This window comes from Catharus ustulatus, chromosome 21, assembly GCF_009819885.2.
Source record: "Catharus ustulatus isolate bCatUst1 chromosome 21, bCatUst1.pri.v2, whole genome shotgun sequence".
Classification (NCBI taxonomy): Eukaryota; Metazoa; Chordata; class Aves; order Passeriformes; family Turdidae; genus Catharus; species Catharus ustulatus.
In genome coordinates this window covers 140,229-162,392 of record NC_046241.1, presented here as the reverse complement: position 1 = coordinate 162,392, position 22,164 = coordinate 140,229, and the positions used below count along the sequence as shown (strand labels likewise).

At 58.2% G+C, this 22,164-nt stretch overlaps 3 protein-coding genes across 8 annotated transcripts in view; 2 read left to right on the top strand and 1 right to left on the bottom strand.

Annotated features, from left to right (window-relative positions):
• Positions 1–15,834, top strand: part of ABCA2 (ATP binding cassette subfamily A member 2) — a 33,660-nt gene extending 17,826 nt beyond the window's left edge. For 2 of the 5 annotated variants that reach the window (XM_033077771.2, XM_033077770.2), the window contains 30 exons: positions 203–367; positions 667–847; positions 1,133–1,345; positions 1,660–1,856; positions 1,937–2,119; positions 2,531–2,715; positions 2,804–2,924; positions 3,631–3,918; positions 4,936–5,154; positions 5,297–5,399; positions 5,753–6,078; positions 6,228–6,441; positions 6,624–6,729; positions 7,032–7,143; positions 7,515–7,575; positions 7,832–8,006; positions 8,090–8,205; positions 8,654–8,801; positions 8,994–9,117; positions 9,947–10,079; positions 10,254–10,371; positions 10,485–10,663; positions 10,951–11,092; positions 11,431–11,565; positions 11,739–11,842; positions 12,089–12,181; positions 12,447–12,549; positions 12,687–12,824; positions 13,019–13,225; positions 13,468–15,834. In XM_033077771.2, the coding sequence (XP_032933662.1) occupies positions 203–367; positions 667–847; positions 1,133–1,345; positions 1,660–1,856; positions 1,937–2,119; positions 2,531–2,715; positions 2,804–2,924; positions 3,631–3,918; positions 4,936–5,154; positions 5,297–5,399; positions 5,753–6,078; positions 6,228–6,441; positions 6,624–6,729; positions 7,032–7,143; positions 7,515–7,575; positions 7,832–8,006; positions 8,090–8,205; positions 8,654–8,801; positions 8,994–9,117; positions 9,947–10,079; positions 10,254–10,371; positions 10,485–10,663; positions 10,951–11,092; positions 11,431–11,565; positions 11,739–11,842; positions 12,089–12,181; positions 12,447–12,549; positions 12,687–12,824; positions 13,019–13,225; positions 13,468–13,503 (4,625 nt within the window). In that variant the 3' untranslated portion in view covers positions 13,504–15,834. Of the gene's footprint in view, positions 1–202; positions 368–663; positions 848–1,132; positions 1,346–1,659; positions 1,857–1,936; positions 2,120–2,530; positions 2,716–2,803; positions 2,925–3,630; positions 3,919–4,935; positions 5,155–5,296; positions 5,400–5,752; positions 6,079–6,227; positions 6,442–6,623; positions 6,730–7,031; positions 7,144–7,514; positions 7,576–7,831; positions 8,007–8,089; positions 8,206–8,653; positions 8,802–8,993; positions 9,118–9,946; positions 10,080–10,253; positions 10,372–10,484; positions 10,664–10,950; positions 11,093–11,430; positions 11,566–11,738; positions 11,843–12,088; positions 12,182–12,446; positions 12,550–12,686; positions 12,825–13,018; positions 13,226–13,467 lie in introns of all 5 variants that reach the window. The other 3 variants (XM_033077769.2, XM_033077768.2, XM_033077767.1) reach the window with 2 other exon arrangements.
• Positions 15,835–15,915: 81 nt separating this feature from the next.
• CLIC3 (chloride intracellular channel 3) lies at positions 15,916–19,123 on the top strand. Its single transcript, XM_033077774.1, is given in 6 exon segments — positions 15,916–17,098; positions 17,100–17,230; positions 17,567–17,692; positions 17,848–17,954; positions 18,272–18,447; positions 18,782–19,123. Coding segments are annotated over 6 exon segments (816 nt in total). The 5' UTR covers positions 15,916–16,984; the 3' UTR covers positions 18,944–19,123.
• A 661-nt stretch (positions 19,124–19,784) lies between these two features.
• Positions 19,785–22,145, bottom strand: PAXX (PAXX non-homologous end joining factor). 2 transcript variants are annotated; one of them, XM_033077776.2, is made up of 7 exons: positions 22,060–22,145; positions 21,907–21,967; positions 21,747–21,781; positions 21,441–21,631; positions 20,830–20,904; positions 20,296–20,389; positions 19,785–20,182 (listed from the first exon to the last, which is right to left on the bottom strand). In XM_033077776.2, exons 1-7 carry the CDS (start codon positions 22,143–22,145, stop codon positions 20,143–20,145), a joined length of 582 nt encoding a protein of 193 aa, XP_032933667.1. In that variant the 3' UTR covers positions 19,785–20,142. The 2 variants fall into 2 exon arrangements, with proteins under 2 accessions (XP_032933667.1, XP_032933668.1); XM_033077777.2 differs by having other exon boundaries at positions 20,830–20,901.
• Positions 22,146–22,164: the final 19 nt, after the last annotated feature.

Below are 22,164 nucleotides of genomic sequence, written 5' to 3'. Positions count from 1 at the left end.
GACTTTGTTTCCTGGCACAGCCCGCAGAGCTGCCCCGACCCCATCTGGCTGGAGTGTTCGCAGCCCCCACCCTGCAGTGGTGACCTGACCTGGGAAAACCCCTAAACCCTAGAGCCATGCTGAGCTCTGACCCAGTCCTCGTCAGCTACTGCATGGCCCTGGGTGTAGGATTGGCCCTGATTCCCTGGGGCTGTGTTTGCAGGCATGTTCGGCCTGCCACGGCCCTGGTACTTCCCTTTCCAGAAGTCTTACTGGCTAGGCAATGGGCGCGTGGAGACCTGGGAGTGGACCTGGCCGTGGTCACGCACCACCCGCCTCAGCATCATGGAGGAGGATCAGGCCTGTGCCATGGAGAGCCGGAGGCTGGGTGAGGGCAGCTGGGGATGGCAGTGGGTGGCACAAGGGTGGCCCTGACTCTGCCATGGTGTCTTGCCTTGGCCATGGACCTCTGTATTCCAGTCAGGGCAGGATACTGGGCCAAGCACTGTGCCCTCTGGGAGCTGCCACTGTGGCGTGGGAGGGGGAGAATGGGTGAGAAGCAGAGGGGAAGGAACCACAAGCCAGCATAGTCACCATGGCATGGAGGCGGGTTGATTCATTCCCAGGGAGCCCCACTCAAAGCTTCCTACACTCCCCTGGCTCCTCACTGTCCTACTGTCACAGCAGAGGAGACTAGGGGCATCGAGGAGGAGCCAACCCACCTCCCCTTGGTTGTCTGCATCGACAAGCTCACCAAAGTCTACAAGACAGACAAGAAGCTGGCACTAAACAAGCTGAGCCTCAACCTCTACGAGAACCAGGTTGTGTCCTTCCTGGGGCACAATGGTGCAGGCAAGACCACCACCATGTGAGTGCCTGTCCAGGCAGACAGAGACCATGTTCCTCTGGCCAGCTGCAGGGTGTGCGACAGGGGCTTCAGGATGTCTCTGCTGTAGCAGCTGGTGCCATGCTTAGAGGGCAGCAGTATGGGTGTGGGGCTGGCACAAACATGAGACAGCAGTAGGCTCGTGGCCCTTTGTTGATACTGCTCTGCCTGGGGCCCAGCAGATGCTCCCAGAGGTGGTGGTTGGGACTGGGGCCAGACTGAGAAGTATTAGCTCCCTCACACTGTTGCCTTTCTCCATCCATCCAGGTCCATCCTCACTGGCTTGTTCCCTCCAACATCGGGCTCTGCTACCATCTATGGCCATGATATCCGTACGGAGATGGACAAGATCCGGAAGAACCTGGGCATGTGTCCCCAGCACAATGTGCTCTTTGACAGGCTGACAGTGGAGGAGCATCTCTGGTTCTACTCGCAGCTCAAGAGCATGGCAGAGGAGGAGATCCGCAAGGAGATGGACAAGTAGGCACCCTCCAGCTCCTTGGTCTTCATTCTTGCCTTTGGCATGAGTGAGTCTCCTTCCTGCTGGCCTGCCATGGGGGGTGATCTGGTGGCAGAGGTGTCCCATGGAGCATCTCTACCAAGTGTTTTCCCACCCTTGGGGTGTCAGGGTGTGGAAGTAAGCAGAAGATACTCATAGCCTGACTGCAGCTGGGCATTCCCAGCAGCTGAAGGCCACAGATACCATGAGGGAAGGAGGCATTACATACTCTCCACAGGCACTGGGCATCAGTACAGCTCCCCCAGCATTCCTGGTGCTTCTGCCCTTTCTCCAGGATGATTGAGGACCTGGAACTCTCCAACAAACGGCACTGCCAGGTGCAGACTCTCTCGGGCGGCATGAAGAGGAAGCTGTCAGTGGCCATTGCCTTCGTGGGTGGGTCGCGGGCTGTTATCTTGGATGAGCCCACAGCTGGTGTGGACCCATATGCCCGAAGGGCCATCTGGGATCTCATCCTCAAGTACAAGCCAGGTGAGCAGAGCTAGGCAGAGCCTGGCATGCTCCTCTGTGTCAGCCATGGCCCCTCTGATGAGCCTTTGTGTTGCCATCAGGGAGGACCATCTTGCTCTCCACACACCACATGGATGAGGCTGATCTGCTCGGGGACCGCATCGCCATCATCTCCCATGGCAAGCTCAAGTGCTGTGGTTCCCCACTGTTCCTCAAGAGCACCTATGGTGATGGCTACAAGCTGACAGTGGTGAAGAAGCAATCGGACACCAGGAATGGCACAGGTCTGGGGAGCAATATGCCCCTTTGTTAAAGGAGTAGATGGCACCAGCCCTTCTTCAGCCCAGCAAAGGAGAGGTCAACACCCAAGTACTCCCATCTTGAGGCTCCTTAGGCCGCATGGAGGGCAGAGGGGATGGGGCAGAGGTATAGGAGGTCCCATTGCTCAGCCTTAATTTTTCCCAGCTGGGTCTTTGGCCAGACCTTATACAGTGGCATTTGTCTCCAGGTGGTGGTTCTGTCGAGCCTGTGGGTTGCCCATTGAGATGTCCAATGTGGACCACATTGCAGAACACCATCCCTAGTCCAGTCAGGGTTACAGGGAAGCCCCTGTGGCACTGGGGAGTAAGGGAGATGTGGGTCTTCGTGGGAGGCCAGGTGTGAGCTGACCAATGGGTACTTTCCCTCTGTCCCAGAGCCAGGCCAGCCACATAGCCCCCTGGGCCACTCCTCTGTCAGCCCCTGCTCTGAGCCTCGTGTCTCCCAGTTCATCAAGAAGTATGTGGCCTCCTGCCTCCTCATCTCAGACACCAACACAGAGCTCTCCTACATCCTGCCCAGTGAGGCTGTCAAGAAGGGCTGCTTTGAGAGGCTCTTCCAGGTATCTGCATGGGATGGCAGAGTGGGCAGGCAAGGGGCTGTGGCACTGTGGACATCTGCCCTCCTCACACAGTACTTTGCTCCCACAGCACTTGGAGCAGAGCCTGGAAGAGCTGGACCTCACCAGTTTTGGGCTGATGGACACCACACTGGAGGAGGTCTTCCTGAAGGTGTCTGAGGAAGACCAGTCTCTGGAGAACAGTGACGTGGGTATGGGTGCTGGGGGTGGGCACAAGGTGCTGCTGAGGGGCTAGCGAGGGACTGTGTGTTCTTGCTGGCCTTGGTAGCTGCAGGACTCTCCTGTTCCAGGTGACAGGATTTTCAGCAGAGCCCATCCCAGCCAAGGACAGCCAGCCTCTGCTCCACTCTGGCTTTACTCCCACCTGGAATAGTGGCAAGCTCTGGTGTCCTCAGCACAGGTCTCCAGAGGACACCATGGAGATGCTCCAAGGGCTGGAGCATCTCTGTCACAGAGCTAGGCTGGGAGAGCTGCAGTTGTTTACTTGGAGAAGAGAAGGCTCCAGGCACCTTTTGGTGCCTAAAGGGTACTTGAAAAAATGAGAGAGAGGGCAGATAGTGTTAGAACAAGGGTTTTAAACTAAAAGAGGAAAAGTTTAGATTAGATGTTACAAGGAGATTCTTCCCTGTGAGGGTGGTGAGGCTCTGGCACAGGTCATGGAGAGGAGCTGTGGGTGCACTATCCCTGGAAGTGTTCAAGGTCAGGTTGGATGGGGCTTGGAGCAACCTGGGATAGTGGAAGGTGTCCCTGCCCATGGCAAGGGGGTGGAATAAGATGAGATGAGATCCCTTGTAACCCAAACCAGTCTGTGATTCTGTGATAGGATCCATCCCCAGTTGGTGCCATGCTGCAGTGAAGAGTGGCCTGGCTGGTGGCAGCCCGCATTTTCTCTTTCAGACATGAAGGAGTCCAAGGATGCCCTGCAGCCACCCACCTCTGAGCTGGGCCTAAAGTCTGAAGCCAACGGGGAGCCCCTGGCCGAAGCAGCCATGCCAGAGAAGCCCGAGGTGGAGCTCAGCAACCTGGTGACCTGCTCCCAGCTGGCGCAGTCGCAGGCATCCCTGCACTCAGCATCCTCGGTGGGCTCCGTGCGTGGTGATGAAGGTGGGGCTTATTCCGAATTCTTTGGGGATTACGTGCCCCTGTTCGATAACCGGCAGGACCCTGATAACATCAGTCTGCAAGGTTGGTGCCACTGGTGCCCTGCCAATGATGGGCCAGGGGACACACTTAGCTGGGACATGAAGGGTTTGCCCAGGATGGGCAGCTGGCCTGGTCCCTCTGGGTATGTGGTTGTGTCTGAGATGGGTGGCTGTGACTGCTGGGATGGGAGCCCGTGGGGAGGGAACTGATGGGGCATCCAGCAACACAGCACCCAGAGAGCCACAGCCTGGGTGGGAGGGGTGGGAACAGGCTCTTTCCATAAGCTTGCACCCTATACTCGTAGGGTGTGCATGTGCCAAGGCATGGACCCAGTGAGAGCAGCAGTGTTGGCTCTGCGTCTGCTTCCTGCAGGTCTCCAGTGCCACCTTGCAGACTTGCCCCACTAACATGCCCTCTTCCCACACTGGTACCAGTTGGGTTTCTCCTCTTGGTCCTTGGGCACAGAGTCACCTTCCAGGTGATGGCTCCACCTGTCGTACTGTGCCCCAGGTGCAAGGCTCTCCCTGCCTGGATGCTGGGATTGCTGGATTGAGAGGATGCAGGGAGGTGCCTCGAGGTTATTGCTGTAGTCAGAGATCCTGTTCTGTGTTATCTCACAGCTCTTGTGACTAATGTAGGGATGTGCAACCTCTTACCCCCAGCAGGTCTTTGGGAGATAGAGCTGGGACAGTGCTGTGACAGAGCTCCCACTGTCTCACTGGGACTGCTACCTGTGTCTTGTGCCCTGTTCCTGACCATGCTGACCCTCCACAGAGGGCAGAGCTGATGGGAAAATGGAGGGGTCCTAGAAAAAAGCACCAAATCAGGCTGTTTATTTAAAACTGTTGTCTAAATTTTCCTTTCGGGGCCAAGAGGAACCTGCCTGCCAGATACCTTGCTTCCACTGCTGCTGTGGCTGAGTGGCAGAGTTGGCGTTGGGTGCTACCCTAACCCTTACGGGGTGGCTGAGCTGGACTGGGCATCTGGCTCAGCTTCCTGGGAGCCCAGCCAGGTGTGGGAACAACTGTGCCAGAAGGCTGATGCCCCTTTCCCTCCCAGGGCAAGAAGCAGAGGTGGAAGCAGAGGATTGTGACCTAGCAGGTCAGGGAAGCTTCAAGCTGGAAGGCTCGTGGCTGAAACTGCGCCAGTTCCATGGGCTGATCGTCAAACGCTTCCACTGCGCCAAGCGCAACACCAAGGCCCTCTTCTCACAGATCCTCCTGCCCGCCTTTTTTGTCTGTGTGGCTATGACTGTGGCGCTCTCCGTGCCTGAAATAGGTGCATGCAAGCCACTTACCTATCTGCATGCTGGGTGACCTGCCCACTGTGGCCACTGGCTGCAGGAGGACAAGGCCAAGACAGTCTCCCTGTGTGCAGTGCTGCTGTGAGTACAAGCAGGTTCCTGTCCTTGTCCCCACAGGTGACCTGCCACCCCTCATCCTCTCGCCATCCCAATACCATAACTACACTCAGCCCAAGGGCAACTTCATTCCTTATGCCAATGAGGAGCGGCATGAGTACCGGTGAGAGCTTCCACTGCTAGTGACCAGCACCCCATGCCCAAGGCCCATCCCTGACTCCATCCGCGGGACTGGAAGGGGGGCAGATGGGGAGGGCAGCCCACAGCAGGCGTAGTGCCAGGGCTGGCTCAGGCTTGGAGCAGAGCCTGGTTGGTGCCATGTTCCCTGATAGAAAGCAACCTCTCTCCTGGCTAGGGTGTCTCTGGGAGATGTGCCAGCCTTGACACTGTGACTAGCAGCTCAGTCATGCCAGGCACAGGCTGTGTGTGCCCATGATGTGCCAAGGCCTCAGGGACATCCCAGAAGAAGATGGCCACGGTACTGAGATCGGTGTCTCCTGCTCCTTGCTTCTGCAGCATTAGGCTGTCTCCCGATGCCAGCCCTCAGCAGCTGGTGAACACTTTCCATCTGCCCTCTGGTGTGGGGGCCACCTGTGTGCTCAAGACACCCTTCAACAACACGCTGGACCAGCCTGTGCAGACCCTCAACCTCAATAGCAATGAGACCAAAATGCTGGCGGCCAAATACTTTGATGCCATGTGCATTGACTCCTTCACCCAGGGCCTTCCGCTTTCCAACTTTGTGCCACCACCTCCATCCCCGGCTCCCTCTGACTACCCCATGTCAGTGGATGAGGACCTGCTCCATGCCTGGAACTCCACAACCTTCTCCACTGTTAAAGGTATCACTTACACTGGATGCTCTTGTGTCTGGGATTTGTCTCCAGCAGGGAGGTCGCCAGCTGGTTGGGCCAGCTGCCCAACCTCATGCTGTCCCCAGCAGCTGGGGCAGGCAGAAGCCTGACTGTGAGCCATCCCTTCTGCTCCTTAGGGACAGTGACCTCAGCCCCCACCCTGCCCCACATCATCCACGAGCCCATCAAGTGCACGTGCTCCATGCAGGGAACCGGCTTCTCCTGCCCTAGTGGCGTGGGGGGCCATCCCCCGCAGATGAGGGTGGTGACAGGGGACATTCTGACAGACATCACAGGACGCAACGTTTCTGAGTATCTGCTTTACACCTCGGACCGCTTCCGGCTGCACAGGCAAGAGTGGGGAGGCTGGGATGGTCTGCCTTGCACCATAGAGCAGGGATGAGAACCAGGGTTCTGGGTTCCAGGCCTGCCCCAGGGTGCTGGCTGGAGTCAGCAGCATGCTCAAGCCTGGTTCCACCCGAGGAGGTGGGGGACAGCAGTTGCAGCTTCCTCAGCAGTGTTTTGTTCCATAGGTATGGGGCACTCACGTTTGGAAACGTCCAGAAATCCATCCCGGCCTCCTTCGGAGCCAGGGCTCCAGCCACAGTGCGCAAGATTGCTGTGCGGAGAACAGCCCAGGTGGGACAGCATTGCACCTCAGGGCAGGGGAGATAGGTGGGGAGGAAAGGGGGCAGGCAGGGACCCCTGGGACTGCTCTGCTGTATTGCTCTTCAAGTGCTTTGGGAGGCTCCGGCCACAGTGGTGTGGAGTGGTCATCAGTGGTCATCAGCACTGTCCTAGCATGGTCAGGAATGGCCTATTCTTGCCACAGCCTTAAGCACAGGATGCCTGCCTGTCCTTCCCATCCTATCCCTCCCTCCCATTACATCTCTGGGCCCAACTCTCTTGCCATCTCCCACTGTTCCTCTCTCCTCCTCCAGGTCTTCTACAACAACAAGGGCTACCACAGCATGCCCACTTACCTCAATGCCCTCAACAATGCCATCCTGAGAGCCAACCTGCCGAAGAGCAAGGGCAACCCTGCTGCCTATGGTGAGGATCTGAGGGTGTTTAAGGGCAGGAGCATGTCAGGAACAGCATTAGGGTATGGTCCAACCAGGCCTCAAAGTGCAGTGTCCACCTTAGGCCAAGCAGGCTAGTGTCCAGCTGGAGCAGGGGTTTACACAGCTCTGAGATATGAGAGCAGGCATGAGCTCTTTGTCAGGCCTGGGCTTGTGACATGTCCAAGGGTGCTCTCCAGTGAGGGGAGGGCTTCACCTTGAGATGCTGAGTTGCTTCAGAGAGCCCAGCTCCTGCTGAGCTTCAGGTTGAAAACTCATCCAGCACTAGGCAGACTGGGGGCAGGGGTCTGTGTCCCAAACCAGTTTTCATGATTCCATGTTTCCTCTTGATCATTGTTGCAGGCATCACAGTCACCAATCACCCTATGAACAAAACAAGTGCCAGCCTGTCCCTGGATTACCTGTAGGTCCAACGAGAGGGTCTGAGGGAGGGTGGCTGTCCCAAGGGAGGTAGGGGGCTTTTTACTGGTGATTGCAGGGGGAGGCTGAGGCTTCTGCTCCACAGGCTGCGTGGTGGGGAGGGAGAGGGTGGCTGTGATGTGGGGGTCTCTGTGCTGTGCCCTGTTCCGTGCACAGTGACTGTCCCACACCAGGGTGGATGGCCCTTCCCCACACAACTGAGGGTGATGGAGTCCCTACTCTCCTTGCTCCCCATCCAGCCTGCAAGGCACAGATGTGGTGATTGCCATCTTCATCATTGTGGCCATGTCCTTCGTCCCAGCCAGCTTTGTGGTATTCCTGGTGGCTGAAAAGGCCACCAAGGCCAAACACCTGCAGTTTGTGAGTGGCTGTGACCCCGTCATCTACTGGCTGGCCAACTACATGTGGGACATGGTAAGCAGCACATGTGGCCCCACCGGCCAAGCCAGTGACCGTGCCAGGGAGTGGGCAGTTACAAAAGTTTCTGTCTTCTCCAGCTAAACTACCTGGTGCCGGCCACATGCTGCATCATCATCCTGTTCGTGTTTGATCTCCCAGCATATACCTCTCCCACCAACTTCCCTGCTGTCCTCTCCCTCTTCCTCCTCTATGGGTATGTTGCTCAGAGCGGGGTGGTCAGGAGGCACTGGGGATGCTTCCAAAGTCTTACGGGGTGGTGGTTTTAAACTAAAAGATAGCCATTTAGACCAGATACTAAGAAGAAATTTTTCGCGATGGGGGTGGTAAGGCCCTGGCACAGATTACCCAGAGAAGCTGTGGCTGCCCTATTCGTGGAAATATTCAAGACCAGGTTGGACAGCTTGGAGCACTAGTGGAAGGTGTCCCTGCCTATGGCCGGGGAGTGGATTAGATGACCTTGAAAGGTCCTTTCCAATCCAAACCGTTCTGTGATGTTCTGCAGCCCCCATAGCTGGTTGGAGTGCAGTGCCTGTGAGGGCTGGGGTGGGAGAGCCTGGGAACAGCAGGACAGAAATGGGTAGTCCCAAGGCTGGGGGCCTCTCTGCTGCCATACTGACACGTGCTTCTTCTCACCTCCCCAGCTGGTCCATCACTCCTATCATGTACCCAGCCTCCTTCTGGTTTGAGGTGCCCAGCTCTGCTTATGTCTTCCTCATCGTCATCAACCTCTTCATTGGCATCACAGCCACTGTTGCCACGTTCCTGCTGCAGCTCTTTGAGCATGACAAGGTATGGCTCTGCTGAGGGCCACCTGGGAGGGAGATATCTGTCTGTGGGGCAGCTCAGGCTGGGAGAGACCTCAGGAGGTCTGTTTCCAGCAGGATCAGCCATGAGAGCTGACTGGGCTGGATCTTGGGCATCGTGATCCTACCACTCACTCAGGTTTCTTTGATGGTTGTGTGCTCTCTGCTGTCCTCACAGGACCTGAAGGTGGTGAACAGCTACCTGAAGAGCTGCTTCCTCGTGTTCCCTAACTACAATCTGGGCCACGGCCTGATGGAGATGGCCTACAATGAATACATCAATGAGTACTATGCCAAGATTGGTATGGCCTCTTGTTCTCTCCCTCCCTTGCTCCAGGGCATATGGGGCTGGAGGGGACCACGATGCTGGCACATCCACTCTATCTGCCCAATGGGGGTGTCCTGAGGCTCAGAGCAACCTGGAGCAAAAAGCCAAGGAGGTGAACTAGATGGGGCTCAGAAAAAGACACAGCTGAAGGTCAGCTGTGGCATAATGCCAGCGTTGCTGGAAGTGCTTCCTTGGGTGATCTCAAATAGAAGCCCCATGGGGAGAAGAGGGTGTGAGCCCTGACAGAGGTGTGTGGCTCTGTTGCTGCTGCACAATGCCTGTGGTGGGCCATGGTGACTCTGTGGTGGATCTTAGTGGCAGCATAGTGTAGCTGTGGTGGGCCTTTGTGGGTCTGTGCTGTGACAGGAGGGATGGGTGCTGCAAGGACTCTCCTTCCAGACAGGGTTTCTTGGGGGCTGCACTGCCTAATAAACACAAGCCTTTTGCCACTTAGAGCTTTATCCTGGCCTCAGAAGCTCCCCTGCTCTCTGCTTTTTGAGCAGCTTCTGTACATTACCCAAGCGCTGCTGGCATCATGAGGAAGAATTTTGGGTCAGGATTTGACAAATCTCTGTGATTCCACTCTCAGCTGAGTTGATTCATCCTACTGAGGTTGAAAACTTGCCAGATGATTTCCACAGCACCTGTGCTCTGAGAGGGAGTTGTGTTGCGACAAGCCCAAGCAGCTGTGTTGGGCAAGCATGGGAGCAACGTCATTGTCATGGGTCAGCTCAGGAGGTACAACCAAGCTCTCCCCCATAGGAAGGTGTCCCCAGATCCTCTCTCCTCTTCCTCCTATTCAGGGCAGTTTGATAAAATGAAATCACCCTTTGAATGGGACATCGTGACACGGGGGCTTGTTGCCATGACAATTGAAGGTTTTGTTGGCTTCTTCATCACCATCATGTGCCAGTACAACTTCTTCCGGAAGCCCCAGTGAGTGTGGCGTGGAGCAGGGATGTCGGGGCTGACCATGGGGTAAACACTTGCCATTGGGACCCCTGAGCTTCAGGCTGCCCTTCTGGCAGTGTTGAGTGGGAACTGCCCAGGCCTGTCAGGAATGCAGCTCCTGGTCCCACATTCCCCCCTTGCCTCTGCCCCCTCCCACAGGCGCCTGCCCGTCTCCACCAAACCTATTGAGGATGACATTGACGTGGCCAATGAGAGGCACCGGGTCCTGCGTGGTGATGCCGACAATGACATGCTGAAGATCGAGAACCTCACAAAGGTGGGGGCTGCATCAGGCTGCAAGGAGACCCTGAGCCCAGCCCAGGGATGTGGGTGGGGCAGCGGGTCGAGGTGGCTCCTGGTGGGCTGAGTCCCCATCCCCTTCCCTGCCAGGTGTACAAGTCCCGCAAGATTGGGCGCATCCTGGCTGTGGACCGGCTGTGTGTGGGTGTGCGCCCCGGGGAATGCTTTGGGCTGCTGGGTGTCAATGGTGCAGGCAAGACCACAACATTCAAGATGCTGACAGGGGATGAGAGCACCACGGGTGGAGAGGCGTTCATTAATGGACACAGGTAAGGGGGGGGCCTGGGGGCTGCCTGCTTTCCTGAGGATGGGATGGTGTCTGCTTGGAGGGCTCCCAGGATAAAGCAGCCGTGTGTGTCCCAGTGGGACTCTGCAGCCTTTTGTCCTCCTGGGTGACCATCAACCTGGAATGTGGGGCAAGCGACAGTAGCTCTGTGCTGAGGCTGCTTGGTGGGGTTTTACATGGGGGAAGTGTAAAAACATGTGAAAGGGGGCTCAGCAGCAGTCCTCACAGTCCGGTGGTTTCTTCCCACAAACCCTCAATCCTCTCCCACAGCATCCTGAAGGAGCTCCTGCAGGTCCAGCAGAGCTTGGGCTACTGCCCCCAGTTTGACGCGCTCTTTGATGAGCTGACAGCTCAGGAGCACCTGGAGCTCTACACCCGCCTGCGTGGCATCCCCTGGAAGGATGAGGAGCGGGTAAGGCTCTGGGCAAGCAGTTGGCAGCATCCAAGGGCTGGTGCTGTGCCACAGGGATGGCATCTCACTGGGCAACAGCGGCAGCCTGGGCCAGTGCTGCTGCTCTTGTGGCAGTGCCACCGTGGCAGTGTGCCCACATGGGCTGCCAGGGCTAGGCACACGCACTTGCAGGTCCCCACCAGTGCTCATGGCTGCACCATGGGCTGCCACTGGGCTCCCCTGACTGGCACATGGCTTATAGTCCCCTCGGCAGCTGTCATGCCAGGAAACCCAACCTCTGGCTGCTCTTCAAGCCCTGCAGCCTTTACAGGACACTGTCAGTCCCCCATGCCTTGCAGGTGGTCAAGTGGGCGCTGAAGAAGCTGGAGTTGACCAAGTACGCAGACAAGCCTGCCAGCACCTACAGTGGGGGCAACAAGAGGAAGCTATCCACAGCCATTGCGCTCATTGGATACCCAGCCTTCATCTTCCTGGTGCGCCCTGAGGGTAGAAAAATGACCCTGGTTGGGAGGTGCCCACCCCCTGCTTCACCACACACCACAAATCTGGAGTGTGGGATGATGGCCTGAGTTGGACTCAGGACAGGAAGAAAGTGGCAGGGTCCCTCCCAGAGCTGGCATGTCTGAGGGTGCTGTCTATCCCCCAGGATGAGCCAACCACAGGGATGGACCCCAAGGCACGGCGCTTCCTCTGGAACCTAATCCTGGATGTCATCAAAACGGGTCGCTCCGTGGTGCTCACATCTCACAGGTCCCATAGGGGTTCTGTGCCCATGATGCTTCCAAGCACCTGGGGTGCCATATGGGAGGGAGAGGGCTCCTCGGTCCCCAGGGAATGGCATTTGGTAGGGGCATGAGGAGCAGGGGGAGCCTGCCCTCTTACCTTCTCTCATCCCTGGTGGTGATGGCCTGGGAGGCCCAGCTTTCCACCTGCCTCCACTATAGCCCTGGCATTGTCCTCCTGTGCCCCCCACTGAACCCTCCTTTGTCACCCCAGCATGGAGGAGTGTGAGGCCCTCTGCACCCGCCTGGCCATCATGGTGAATGGGCGGCTCAAGTGTCTCGGTAGCATTCAGCACCTGAAGAACAGGTAAGAGCCTGGCAGGAGTTCAGTATGCTTGCATGGGGCCCAGCAGCCTGTGTGTGCTGCTGGGCAGGAGGGGGCTGGATCCTCGTGGTTGGGTGACCGTGTGGCATCTGTGACAGGATACCAGCCCTCTGTATGGGTCACTGAATTGCCCTGCCACTGGCCTGGTGTCCAGTAGTGGCTGCCTGTGAGCATCATCCCTTTCCATAGGGTCATAGGAGTGCAGATGAGGGGACAGGTCCTCATGAATTGCCTTGTTCCTGTGCAGATTTGGTGATGGCTACATGATCACAGTGCGCACCAAGTCCAGCCTCAATGTCAAGGAGGTGGTGAGGTTCTTCAACCGTAACTTCCCTGAGGCTGTCCTCAAGGTGAGCTGCCTATGGTGGCCATGCTGTCCGCTGCCAGCCCCCACTTCAGGGCACAAGCAGCCTTCATCCTCCATGGGGTGATGGGAGGGAGTCTGGGAGTGAGGGCTCAGTGCCTGCCCTCTGCAACCACCCCCCAGGAGCGTCATCACACCAAGGCCCAGTACCAGCTGAAGTCGGATCAGATCTCACTGGCACAGGTCTTCAGCAAGATGGAGCAGGTGGTGGATGTGCTGGGCATTGAAGACTACTCTGTCAGCCAAACCACACTGGACAATGTAAGACTGGGGACAGCACGGGCAGCTGGATGCTTGTCCCAAGGGAGTGGCAAAGTGCTAGGCAGGATCTGCTTTTGGGGCAGGGGATGGAGCTAGATGGGGAACATCTGGCAGCCACTGCATGGCAGGATGCACTGGGTGCTGACCAGCATGGAATGGAGGTGCCTGCAAATACCTGAGCCTTTCCTCCTCAGGTGTTTGTGAATTTTGCCAAGAAGCAAAGTGACAACCTGGAGCAGCAGGAGACCAGCCCCAGCTGTGTCCTGCAGTCACCCCTGGAGCGGGTGCTGAGCCTGCTGCACCCCCGCACTGCCCCCACTGAGCTGCGGGCCCTCGTGGTGGAGGAGCAGGAGGACCTGGAGACTGACGATGAAGGCCTCATCAGCTTTGAGGAGGAGAGGGTGAGAGGTTGTCCCTAGATCTGGGTGTTCCTGGTCCCACCTGTGTCTGTGCCATGGGCCCTGGGACTAGGTGCTGTGACACCATGGAAGTGACACAGTAGAGCCAGGGCTGGGCTCGGGAGGGGTGGGGACTTTCTTGGAGAGGTGTCTGCTCTGCCACCTGGGCCAGACTCCGGCCCCAGATGCCCTGGGTGTGCTGGCTAAGTGGGCAGCCTCTGAGCCTTGCCTGTCTCCCTGCTCAGGCTCAGCTCTCCTTCAACACGGACACGCTGTGCTGAGACCCTGGGACAACCACGTTGTCAAGCCACCAAACCCTTTTGGCCTCTCCCCTCCCTTTGCCCTGTGGAGTGGAGTTGCCACAGCTGGAGCCATATGCCAGGAGTACACATTGGTACAGCGATGCCTGGATGGACCTCAGGAGCCACCACCGGGGTGGCTTTTGTTCCCTTCAGCTCTGGAGCAGCATCACTGTATGGTGCCAGCAGCATGGTCCTCAGCATGCTGTGAATGGAGACTGTGAAGGAAAGGACATGGCTTGGTGCCAGCACTGCCAGCCCCACTCACTTTGGGACAGAGACATACACACTTGTGAGTGGTGCCTTTGGACACCCATGTTACACTCTGGGAACCCTTGGCTGTGGGTATCCCCCAAGGCCTGGCCCCCTGGAGCTAGAAGAAGGATGGCTGCTCCCACATCACCCCTAGCTGGTGCTGCCCTGGGCACCACAGAAGCAGGTGCTCTGGTGCTTCACCCATGACCGATTTCTGTCACCAGTGCGATGTCACTGGGGGTCTCAGCTCCACTAGTACATTCTGCCCACCCTGGGTCTATTTTGCCCTGGCCCTGCCTGACCTCGGGCACTGGCTTCATCCCCAGGCAGCAGAGCCATTGCAGAGGCATGTGGGGGGGCAGAGGGGTATTTCACAGGGTATTTCACATGCTGGCACCAGCTCTTTCTCCCCTCTGCCCCTAATCATGTCGCTCACCCTCAAATCTCTCAAATCTCTCATCCTGCCTCCTGCCTGCCCTCACCACTTGTTTCCCTATCAAAGGGCATTGCTGCAGCTCTGCCACCTTTCTGCTGTGTCCCCTTCCATGTTGCTTTTGCCCTGACACTTGTTCCTCAGTATGCAGCCCTGTTCAGGAACCACCTGCACTAGGTTCTTATTGTTGGGCCACTGGTGGTAGTGGGAGAGGGGTTGCAGCACCCCAGGATGGCTTTGGAAGCTGGTAGTAGGGTGGCCTTAAGGTACAAGGTTGGGACAGTCCGGGTGGGTGCTGGCACAGCCTGGTAGTGGTGCCTGGGGTGGTGGGGAGGAATGGACTGCAGTAGTGGAACTGGCAGTGTCACTGGCCAGCAGCATGCACCCCCTCAGCCAGCAGTGCCCCTCCTTTTTGCAGAGGGTCCTGCTGCCTTGTCACCCACAGGGACCATGGCTGGTGCCTGCAACTCTCAACAAGCTGCAGCTGTGCCCAGAGGTGGGGTGGCAGCAGGGCCTGTGATGCTGACCCCAGACTGTGCTGGGGGCCGCAGTCTTTGGCAACACTTGAGGGCTGCTATGCACCTTCCTGGGGAGCACTCGTGATCCATCTGCCCTGTGTGCTCTGATGCCCTCTGCCTTCCTGGTACAGGTTTGGCTGGAGCCCTGAGCAGCACCAGGCACCTCAGCTGGCAGCCATGGGAGGTGGGGAGAGGCTGGCTCTAGCCCCATGTGGACACAGGAGCAGGGCCTGACCTTAACTGTCCCCATGCCCCCTTGTCCCATCAGTCCCATATACCACCTGCTATAGGTTGTGATACAACATACACTATTTTCAATAGGGGGAAAACTGGGGGAAGAAGCTCTATTTTCAGATTTTTCAGACCATATTTTTTTTAATGGCTTATGGGAAACTGGCTGGATCTGGGATGAGTTGGAGGGTACAGGGGCGCAGCCCTCACCAGCGTGCACCTGCTCCTATGCTGGTCATACTCTGCCTTCTGCAGGGGATGCTGGGGGATAAGCCAACTAAAAGTTTGCCCTTTGCTATCAGGGAGAGGGGATAGTGTCATCTTTGAGTCCCCAGCTGTCACCTTGCTGGCACCCTGAGGCAGCCAGGGTGGACAGTCATGCTGTGCTCTGGGCTTTATCCTTGCCCCAATACCTGTGACACTACACTTGCTCCAGGCTCCAGAAGGGCACTGGCATCCCAGTCACAAAATGTCTTCCCTCTCCACCCAGTCTTCCCCCTGCTACCATGCTGTCAGCCCCATGACTTCTGAGGGTCAGTGGAGGTGCCCAGACAGTGGATGGCCACAGTCACTGCTGGAGTCGCTCCAAGGACGGGAGTGGAAAGGTAGCGCCCCAGGACATTGTCCCAGGGCAGAGGTGGCTGCTGCCTTAACAATGTCACTTGGTTGAGTTTGGCCCCGCTTCTGGCCTTGCCTCCCCGCTGCACGTCCTTAGCCACCAGCTGCAGGCATAGTGCCAGTGCCATGCTCAGCCCTGGGCATGGGGCCCCTGGGGGTGGGGACATCTTGGACCTGCCTGTATATTGCTAACAAACAAAAAGAAGATGAAATGTGAAAATAATTATCGTTTTAATTAAAAAAAAAATAATAACTGGATCCATTGAGGCTGTATAGTTGGTCATGGGGGGAATAGCAGGGATGGGTGCCTGGGAGGGCCTGGGCTGAGGAGGAGAGTGGCAGTACCCAGAATCCTGCTGGGGGCAAGGAGTGCTGGGCACAACACAGGTCTGTGCCCACTGCTTGTCATCATTCAGACACTGTGGAGTGGCTGGGGGTGCAGGCAGGAATGGTAGCAGCTGGGAATGTCACCAGCTGCACGTACCGGCCTGGGGTTGGTAGCCGTCACAGTGGCGGGGCCCATGGCAGGGCGTCCTGTCTGTGCTGTGGGGCCAGGCGTGGGTGGAAGCGGGTGCACCCCGAGCAGGAATGTGGGCTGGGAGGGGCCGTGGTTTCAGCTGGGGCACTCAGGTTGCAGCCAGCAGTGCACCAGGAGCCGCCACGCAGCATGGCTGAAAAACCCCAAATTCAGCTCTTCATCAAGGTGAGGGCGTCCTCAGGTCAGTGCCCTAGGCCAGTGGGCAGCCCCGGCAAACAACCCTGACAGTGCTGTGGTGGGGTGGCTGGGCTGCCCCTGCCCACTGCATGCCTAGATGTGGGCACTGGGCAGGCAGGGGGGGCAGATAGTGGGCAGGGCATCATGCACCGGGTCAGCAATGGGGCTGACAGCAGGCAGGTGGGTGGACAGGCAGCAGGCAGCTCAGGCTCTTCTCTCTGCTTGCTGCTTCCTACCCTGCAGGCGCAGGGGCTGTGGGGGCTAAACCTCGAGAGGTTGGACCTGGTTCCCCGCCAAAAGCAGAGCCTAGCATCTGCCTACACCTGCCAGGTCCTTCCCAGACAGCACCTGGCTGGAGCAGTTTGTCTCACTGTGCAGGGCAGGACAGAGCTCGCCTGGAATTGTGACTGGGTTTGACAGGGCCACCAGTATCGCTGTCACCTTCTCCTCCAGCACATCTCTGCTGCTGGACTGTCCCCTGCCACTGCCACCCCTGCTGCCACTACTGCTCTCAAGCCCTTGTCTGCCTGGCATTGTGAGACTGGCACAGCCTCGAGGTCCTTGTCCTTAGAGGGTACTAGGGCCAGCACCTCCTGTGCCATGTGGCTTCTCTAAGGTGTGGCACTGAGGCTCTGGGAGTAGGCAGGGGCCAGGAGCTGGCACCCTGCCTGGCATAGCAGCGCATGCACCTGCATGGACTGCAGCACAGCTTGCCAGGCTGAGCTGGGGCATGTGTCCTATTATCTTCACCCTGTATCCTCTGGGGCTGCTGCTAGTGAGGCCATGCCAGGGAAAAAGGGGCAGCTGAGCTCTCTTTCTGTGCCTACAGGCAAGCGCGGATGGGGAGAGTGTGGGGCACTGCCCCTTCTGCCAGCGGCTCTTCATGGTGCTGCTGCTCAAAGGTGTGCCCTTCACCCTCACCACTGTGGACGTGAGGAGGTGAGTGGTTTCCCAAGGGGTGCCAGCCCTGGGGCCAGGATCATGTACAGGGTGTGGGGTTGATAGGTCCTCAACACTTTGGGAAATAATGTGAAGGGTGGGCACTATAGGACGCATGGAGTTTTTTGAATTTCCTCAGGTGCTTGGGGGAGGCTGGCAGATATTTCCTTGGGCACACACTGAGCAGGAGGGGCCTGAGGGTACCACATTGTGCACTAGGCCCCTCAGAACTCCCTTTGCTTGTGCATACATATGCACAATATGAACACACACACACACAGTGCTTTGCAGAGCCCTGGGCATGCCAGGCATCAGCAGTGTACCCATCTCCCACAGGGCACCGGACGTGCTGAAGGACTTTGCACCAGGTGCTCAGCTGCCCGTCCTCCTCTACAATGGCACGCCCAAGACCGACACCATCACCATTGAGGAGTTCCTGGAGGACCAGCTAGGCCCCCCCATGTCAGTGGTTGGTGCTGCCTTGAGAGGAGGAAGGGCCCCCTGAAAGGACAGGACAAGCTGAGGGATGAGGGGGCTGACAGCAGATGAGCCCGTCAGCCTCTGCTATCTGCCTGTCCATGTGTCCAGCCTGTCCAGCTGTGTCCATGACCCCACAGGTGCCCCAGTCTGGTCCCGCAGTACCCGGAGTCAAACCTGGCTGGGAACGACATTTTCCACAAGTTCTCTGCCTTCATCAAGAACCCAGTACCTGCCCAGGACGAGGGTGAGGAGCAGGTGGGGGAGCACCCCATGCAACCGCTCGGGTGCCACACCCCAAAGCTCAGCCTGGTCACACTGAGCCTTCCCAGTTCCCCCACCCAGTCCACAGTCAGGTCTGTCCAGGCAGTGCCCTCCCTACATGGGCCAGTGTGGCTGTGCCAGGTCTCTGTGGAAGGGCAGAGGCAGGTGCCAGCCTGAGCCATGTGGCAAGAGGCTGACAGCTGCTGCCTGAACACAGGGCTGGACTGGCAGGAGGCCACAGCAGAGCAGGGGCCCCATGCCTGCAGCAGGGCTGCACTGACCTGGCCACCCTCCCTGCAGCGCTGAAGCGGAGCCTGCTGCGGGCCTTGCTGAAACTGGATGAATACCTGAGCACCCCTCTGGAGCATGAGCTGGCCCAGGACCCCCAGCTCCGGACCTCCCAGCGCCACTTCCTTGATGGAAACCACCTCACATTGGCCGACTGCAACCTGCTGCCCAAGCTCAACATTGTTCAGGTAAGCCACAGGCATCCCAGTACCATGCCCTTCTCCTTTACCTGACATCCCCATGCCCTCACTTTCATCTTGGTGCCTACAGCAAGCCCCTGCTCCTCTCCCCGTTGCTCTCTGTTATGTGCCCTCCAGCATCCCTCTCCCCAGGAGCTCTGCCCAGCACAATGCTTTCCCACAGATCCCACTCCTTCCTGCATCCCCTCCTAAGTGCCACGCCTCAAATGTGCAGTGCCAGGGATGTTCCTGGCTCCCTGGCACCCTTCCCAACTGCTGCTTGCCCTGGTGGTAGAGCTCTCCTTGGCAGTGTCAGGCAAATCTCTCCCATTCATGCCTGCAGGTTGTGTGCCAGCACTACCGCCACTTTGGGATCCCCAAGGACATGTGGGGCGTGTGGCGGTACCTCAACAGCGCCAGTGAAACCAAGGAGTTCAAATATACATGCCCCAATAGCCAGGAGATTATACAAGCCTACCATTCCGTGGTCCGGGCACTGCAGTGAGCAGGGCACGTGCCCTGGTGGGTGCAAGGCCAAGGCTGGGCTCAGGCAGGAGGTCAGCACCCACCCTGCCCCTGCTCTCAGAAGAGCTGTGCCCCTTGCACCCAAATTCCCTCTACTGACACAGAGGTGTTGGCAGCAATCTCCAGTGTACCGAGCCCCTCTTGTGCCACCCACCCTTCCTCACAACTAGGACAAGCTCTGTGGCCCCTCGAGCATCAGGATGAGGGCAAGGGCACACAGCCACGGGCACCATCAGTGCCAAAGCTGTGCCCAGCTGAGGGCAGGGGCAGAGCTGGGGATGACAAGCTGCCCTGCAGCCACTTGCATAGGCACACTGTGCCACCCATTTGGGCAGCAGACACTACAGGGTGCCCTCACACCTGCACTCGGTGAGGGGACCTGGCACAGCTATAGAGACCTAGGAACAGAGGTGGAGGGGAATGGCACAGGCAATGGGCAGAAGTAAGTTGCCCCCAAATTATTAGGAAGCTCTCAACAGACTTGGGGGTTGTGAAGCAGGGAAAGGCCAAGCTAAGCTTCAGAGATCCTGGAAATCAATAAAAGCTTTGCAAGCAAGACCAGTGTGAGTCTGGAGTGATCACCCCAGCAGCTCCTCCCTCACAAGGCTTTGTATTGACATCCTCATCCTCTTCCAGTGCCCAGCAAGGCACAGCCCACCCTCCCAACTCTCCAAAGGGGTTGGCCAGGTTCTAACCACACATCCATTTGCAAAAAGCTGGCAGGGAACTTCTCTGAGGCCTGGACCTTCAGGTTCAGCTGAAACAGGCCCAAGGCTTCCTGAGAATGGGAGAGGCAGAATGGGTAGACACGCCTAGAGAGATCAGCTGACTAAAAGCACCTTTACTGGCCAGAAGCAAAGCACAGGTGATCTTTCCATTCCACAGTATCAAAGCTCCATCCACAACTCCACCACTTCACGGTAAATGAGGTCAGGAGCTGGTCCCTGCCAGTAGGGAAGAGCTGCAGGAGAAAAACCCACAATGTTGGTGTCCCCTCTGCTCCATTTGTCCCCCACCAAGGGCCCTGTCACCACCCCAGCTGAGGGGTGGCTGCCAGGTACTGCTGCCTCTGCTGTCTCTCTGGGTCAAGGAGCTCAGCAAGTCTGGAACAACATGGACATCTCCTCGTTTAGACACAGGGGTCCATAGGGCTGTCATCAGGGCACAGGACGGCACCCATCAGGAGTCCTCAAAATTCACTCCAGATGGCGCCTTCTTGCTGGAAAGAGATGGAGGAAACATCAGAGCCCGGAGCCCCAAGCCCTGCTGTCATATAACTTCAGAGCAGAGCCCACAGGGTGCCCAGTGAGGAGTACCCAGCCCCACACTGACCTTTTGAAACCAGGGTTAATGAGAGACTCCCCTGGGACCTTCCTTTTGGCTGGCAAAGCTGAGTCAGAAGCCCTACTCTTCCTGGGGCTGGGGTCTGCCTCGGTCAGGAACAAGCAAGACACAGATTACAGGTTACCCAGGAGGTCTGGCAGCCCTGCCAGTACCTCCAGAGCCAGAGGGAGCCTCCAGGAGCCCAGCCTGGCAGGACCAGCAGCCACAGAGGGCAAGAGAGCACCAAACTTCGCCTCCTCTCTCAAAAGGAGCCATGGATCTGCCACAGCCTCCAGTCTGGAAGCACAGCAAAGTCTGCCCTCCTTCTGAGGCTGGCAATACCCAGCCTTTGACCTAAGCATCCCAGACACCCTGAGAGCCACCACACTAAGTCCTGTCCCTGCTCTGAAAAAGTACCAGGACAGCAGCCACAGCTGAGGGCACTCAGAGAGTTGTGGAGAGCACATGGATATAGGACCACCAGCCTCCAGGGAGAAGGCAAAAGACTGCAGGACCAGGGCAGGTACCCCTGGCAGTACCTACCTGGCAGGAAAAGCTGCTGGGTCCGGGTAGCATTCTTCTCAGGGCTGCAGGAAGATGCTAACGTCTCCACTGCTACTGAGACAGGAGGCAGAGCCAAAGCTTGTGACAACACCCCCCAATTCTGCATGCAGCACTTCAAGCATCCCCAGCAAGCTCCCTCGACTCCAGTGAGCCCCATTCTCCTCTCAGCACTTCCATCCAGACTGCTGCTGCCCCAAAATCTTTCCAGATCCCTCCAACAAATATGTCTGTAAGGTGACTCCACATTGAGGATGCTGGATGCTGGCCATGAGGACAGGGCTGTGTTGTCACACAGTTACATACCACTGCGCCCTCTGGACCCAGGCAGGGTCTCTTCTGCCTGTGGAGGTCTGGTGCAGACCCTGGCCAGCCTTGAGAACGGGCCAGCCCGAACAGGGAAGCAACGGGCAGCAGCCCATTGGGACCGGTGCAGGACTGGTGCGAGGAAACCACCCGAGGTGAAGCCCTCTCCTGCTACGGCTGAACAGGGACATCTAGGATACTTTACGGGGGTGTGGGGGTGACGATCCCATGAAGGCGGCAGGAGCTGCTAGCTGCTAGGCCTCCCCTCTTCTAAACCCACCACCGACCTTCCAGGCGCCTCTCCAGGCTCTCGATGCAGCCGGCCATACCGAAGATCAGCGCCTGCAGCTGGCTGCACGCCTCGACGGCGGGCAGCTGGGCAAGGGCCAGGGCCGGGCACCGCGGCTCCTCCGGCAGCCGCAGTGTGGCCGAACCCCGGCCCAGGCTCAGCTCGGCGGCCCCGTGACCTAGACCAGCCCTGCGGGGAGCGGGGGTGAGGGGAGCGGGAGAGAGGGGGAACCCCGGCGAGGAGGGGCCTAGGGTGGGGGAGCCCGGGGCGAGAGGGTGCCTACAGCGAAGGAGGCGGCACCCACCTGAGCATCGCGCCGTGCTCCTCCGGCGGGCACCGCTGCAGAGAGAGAGGAGGAGGAGAGCGCGTTCAACACGGCCTAGCCTGGGTCCAGATCCATCCCTGCCCCGCCGGGGGCCTCAGCCCTGGGCTCTCCCGCCGCCCTCTGGCCCCCCAGTACATACACAGCCGAGCGCCAGGCAGCCGCCGAGCTCCCCGGCCCAGACCTCCGTCGCGTCGGTCACACTGCGGGAGGAAGAAGCTCAGGCCAGGACTGCTCAACCCCTGGCCAGCTCCGTGCCCACCCCCAGCTGCTCCTTCTCCCGCCCTGCTCTCACTAAACGGTGCCGCCGGGTCCCCAGTAGCAGAGGAATCGGCCCGTCCCGGCTCGGAGCAGATAAAAGGGGCCCGTCGCTTCCGCCATGGCCGCGGCGGAAAGGGCG

Bases quoted from the DNA above. Each gene is read 5' to 3' on its own strand.
- PAXX (XM_033077776.2), bottom strand. From the start codon at position 22,145: ATGGCGGAAGCGACGGGCCCCTTTTATCTGCTCCGAGCCGGGACGGGC. The intron at 21,968-22,059 runs GTGAGAGCAGGG...TTCCTCCCGCAG, and splicing joins GGACCCGGCGGCACCGTTTA to TGTGACCGACGCGACGGAGG. The intron at 20,905-21,440 runs GTCGGTGGTGGG...CTCCTGTCTCAG, and splicing joins CCTGGAGAGGCGCCTGGAAG to TAGCAGTGGAGACGTTAGCA.